The sequence below is a fragment of the Poecilia latipinna genome, unplaced genomic scaffold (genome assembly GCF_001443285.1).
Source record: "Poecilia latipinna isolate Pla-1442-1.1 unplaced genomic scaffold, P_latipinna-1.0 Scaffold1709, whole genome shotgun sequence".
Classification (NCBI taxonomy): Eukaryota; Metazoa; Chordata; class Actinopteri; order Cyprinodontiformes; family Poeciliidae; genus Poecilia; species Poecilia latipinna.
The window spans coordinates 91,634-96,014 of record NW_015114325.1 but is presented as its reverse complement, the minus strand read 5'-3'; the positions used below and the strand labels follow the sequence as shown (position 1 = coordinate 96,014).

The following is a 4,381-nucleotide window of genomic DNA, read 5'->3' as shown; positions in this document are numbered from 1 at the left end:
ACACACCTACACACACACACACACACACACACACACACACCTACACACACACACACACACACACACACACACACACACACACACCCACACACACACACACACACACACACCCACACACACACCCACACACACACACACACACACACACACACACCTACACACCCACACACACACACACACACACACACACACAGCTGCAACGTTCAGCTGCATCAGACTACAGCAACAATCAGACACAAAACCTGAGAAGCAGATTTTTCCATCAAACGTCTCTGATGATAAAATAGAAAAAGCTTTAAAAAAGAAAATCATCTTGACTCAGTTTTCCTCTTATTTTTCCTTAAACGTCATCAGGAAAAATGATCAAACTCCAGTTTCTCATCCTGTCATAGGAGAAAACATGAATAAATTCATGTTATTTATTCATTTATAAACGTCACTTTCAAAATAAATATTACATTTTTAGTTAGCCAACAAAATATTTAGCTCAAAACTAAAATATTGAGCTAAATATTTAGATAATATTCAAATTAGTTTGCTGATAAGCAGAAGTAGACTTTCAAAATAAAAGCTGGGTATCACAAACATCAATGTAAATATAACAATAGAATATATTGATCTTTTAGCTTTCTAGCTAAATAATTGGCTTCAAACTAAATATTTAGTTTGCTAACTAAACTGTGATATTAATGAATGAATGAATGAATGAATGAATGAATGATGATGAAAATATGACTGAAATATGAAGCCCTATTTTTGTTTAACAGGATAAAAACTAGAGTTTTGTTTAGCTCTGCAGCAGGAACATTCACGGCGACCCGGTTCTTACGTTTTGGGACCACCTGGAGGCGGATGATCTTGGTGGTGCTGTTCTCATGCTGGTAGTTGGTGTAGATGAGGGTTCTCCTGAAGATGCACATGTAGGTTCCCGTGTCGTTGAAGGTCACGTTCAGGATGTAGATGGAGCCGTCCTGCAGGTCCTCCGTGTTTTTGCTGCCGTTCCAGTCCAGACGCTCCTCGAAGCGCGGGTCGAAAATGTTGCCCCTTTTCTCCTCATACTCATACAGCTGGAACAGGAAGCAGAGGAGAGACGGGAGCCGTGAGAAGTTTATGGGAACCAGACCCAACCCTGAGGAACACCGAGCCGCTGCGGACCGCAGGCTTCCTGCCTGGACTCCTGCAGTGAGAGCGGCGAGTGGATGACCGTCTGCCCAGAGGACAGGAGGATGTAAGACTCGGCTCTCTGCTGATGAAGGCGTCTGATTCCCACAGGCAGGAAAACCGAACAGAAATCCTGCAGACGATGAGGGAACCAGTGAAGCTGCTTCCAGCTGTAGCAGGTGGATCATTTCTGCAGGATTTCTCTGCTGATCAAACTGCAGCTAAAATTATGAGTATAAAAACCTGCAGAGGAAAAACGGTGGAGCTGCAAACACTGGAGCCTGACTGACCTGAGCAGCAGTTTGGGATTTGCTCCCCTGAAGAGCATCGGTGGTCATCTTCTGTTCATGACCTGTTTAGACACAACCTGCCGGCGGAGAGCAGCAGAGTGATGAAGCTGTGGCTCTTACCGGAGAGAAGTCTTTGTCGTTGGCGCCTCTGAAGGACCAGGAGACCACGGCTTTGGCCCGCACCTCGGCTCTCATCTTGCAGGAGATGCAGCCCAGTTTGAAGCCCTCGTTGGCCACGGCCTCCGTGTCCGAGTCCACCTCCACGCAGGCGCCGCGGCACAGGCCGGCTGCAGAGAGGAGGAGTTCTGTCAGTTCCTGCTGGTCGCAGGTCAGAGGTCAGAGAGCCGTGGGCGGCCGTCGGGCTCCAGGAGGAGCTGCAGCGTTTTCTCTCAGTACTCGCAGGCAAACTCTCAGTACTTCAGAAAACAGCAGGAGCTTCTGTAGCTTTGGCTTTGCGTGCTTGCTAAGTGCTCAACACATGCGTGACTTTTTTTTTTTTTTTGGTTCTTTTTTTCTTGCAATGTTTTTATTTCCGCTCATCGCTTCACTTTGATATTTGATAAATTTGGATTTCGGTTCTGCTGAAATTTTCTCTTCAAAATGTGAAACTGAGAGGAAATAAAGAGGCTGCAGTGAGACGGTTGTTCTGCATTCTGTCAGTTCCCAACCGGAGCCAACATCATATATAGAGGCGAGAGTCTATATATGCCGATTATCATCATCATCATCATCATCATGACACAAACTCGTCATCGGCCAAAGTAACACACCTGGAGCTCCACAGGTTTCTGTCTCAAACTGCATCTCGCAGTTTCCACTGAGGCCTCAGCACCGATCTCAACCAAAGATGTGCTACCCTGAACTTTCACCTCAGGGGGCGGGGCATGGGGGGCATGGGGCGGGGCATGGGGGGGGCTTTCATTTTAATAACAAGATGGAGGAGGGTTGGGAGGTGAAGGGAGAAGACAGGAAACAACTGTAAATCAGATCAACGCTGATAAAAGCTTTAAAATGTGTTTGGTTTAAATCTGAGGCTGTTGAAGATCAGAGGAGCATGAAGGGGAAGAACGATGGAGGACAGAGAGGAAAACGTTTGCAAGATGGAGATGAGGGGAGAGAACAAGAAGAGGTCAAAGGTTAGCTGCAGAGGAAAAGGAGGAAAAGAGAATATTAGGAGCAAAATTATATAGAAAACTGTTTATTCATCATTTCATATCAACCAACTGATCACTTCACTTATTGATTTTATGATTTATTCATTAGTTGTTCATTTGACCAGCAGCATCACAGTCAGAGGTACAAATGTGACGTTTATAGGTTATAGATCTGTTTCTGTCTCTGAGGTCAGGAAGAACCGATCAGCTGATCCATCAATGGATCAGCTGATCGATCAGCTGATCCATCAATGGATCAGCTGATCGATCAGCTGATCGATCAGCTGCTCTGCAGAAACACCAAAGGAAACAGATCAGAAGCTTCTGATCCACAAACTGTGAAGCTGTTAGACCTTCAGCATCACAATAAAACTTTGGGTTTTGGTCCAACCTTCACTAAGACCAAAGATCCAACCGATCATCCAAGTCCTTCCTGAAACTGGACCCAGACTTTATGAAGAACATTCAGTATCTCAACCAGACTTTGGATAGACCGTCTAAGACGTCTGCGTTTCCTTACAGACGATCCAAGCTCTCATCAAACGTGTCTGAAGTCTGGATGGTGGATCCACATTCTGGCTGGTTTTCATGTCTGGTCCAGAAGAAATCATCTTCTGATCATCAGCTGATCAACGGCAAACACTTTTATCCCACATAAACATAGAAATGCAACAATTTAACTAATAAACCAAAGCACAAACTCTCAGCAAAATGATTTAACATGATATTCTGCCGACGTATCAGGGAAGTTATCTGTTATCTTTCCTCCTGCATCAGAGATTCTCCAGCCTGAGAATCACTGATTCCAGCACAGAGAAACCAGACTGTCCTTTTAAACCACTGAGCTTCAGTCTGAGTCCAGCGCCGCCCGGCTGCGTCTCACAGGTTCATGTTTTAACCCGAAGCGACGGCTGATCTGAGGCCAGATTCTCCGGTTTTCAGGTTATCTGCCTGGCAGATCCGCAGCGCGCCGAACAGACCCGAGGCAAAAGGTGCATCTATAAATACTTAATGCCAGAAGAAGCAGCTACTTCTGGTGCTTCAGCTTCATCTCTGCTGCAATCATCTCCTTCGCCTGTGAGCAGCTCCAGCTGCCAGAGGGACACAAAGACACTCATCGATTCACGGCAGAGACACGGACAGCAGCAGGCCTCCAGTTATCCAAACACTGATTATTCACGACGCTCTGCAGCTCCAGGCAGGAGGGGAAGGTTTGTTTGGAGAAAACCTGGAATGCAAGTAGAGGAGAAACTCTGACTCTGCAGCAAACACGGGAAAAAACTGGAGTTTGGCTGCAGGATTCATCAGCCTCAACGCAAAACAGGAAGCAAAGCAAAAAGGTTCAAATCTGGAGGTCAGAGATGTAAAAACTCCACATCCCGAGAAATAAAAGCAGCCGACGCTTTAGGAAATAAATCCTTAAATGACTCATTTTAACTGATTTAGGAAGCAACAAGAGCATCAGAGCAGAAACTGAAGGTCAGCATCGTCTGCTGGAGTTTATCAGGGGTCTGCTGGTGTGTGTGTGTGTGTGTGTGTGTGTGTGTGTGTGTGTGTGTGCGTGCCTGAGGCAGAGCTGCTGCTTCACATGAATCTCCACCATTCTGGGGTTTGTTCTTTGCTGTTCAGAAATCAGGAGAGCATGAGGAGCTGCGTCATTCTGGTTCATCCTGATTTGCCAGGAGGCGCCGCGTTTATCCGTTCAAACGCTTTCATGATGTCATAGAGAGGATGAGAAAGTCCAACCGTTATTCTGCTCAGGAAGGAGACGAGCTC

General features: G+C 46.1%; 1 protein-coding gene across 4 annotated transcripts in view; it reads right to left on the bottom strand.

Annotated features, from left to right (window-relative positions):
- scn1ba (sodium channel, voltage-gated, type I, beta a) overlaps positions 1–4,381 on the bottom strand; it is a 28,785-nt gene that overhangs the window by 7,739 nt on the left and 16,665 nt on the right. For 2 of the 4 annotated variants that reach the window (XM_015060403.1, XM_015060401.1), the window contains exons 2-3: positions 1,572–1,738; positions 830–1,067 (exon numbers count right to left, since the gene is read on the bottom strand). In XM_015060403.1, the coding sequence (XP_014915889.1) occupies positions 830–1,067; positions 1,572–1,738 (405 nt within the window). Of the gene's footprint in view, positions 1–829; positions 1,068–1,571; positions 1,739–2,221; positions 2,593–4,381 lie in introns of all 4 variants that reach the window. The other 2 variants (XM_015060404.1, XM_015060405.1) reach the window with 2 other exon arrangements.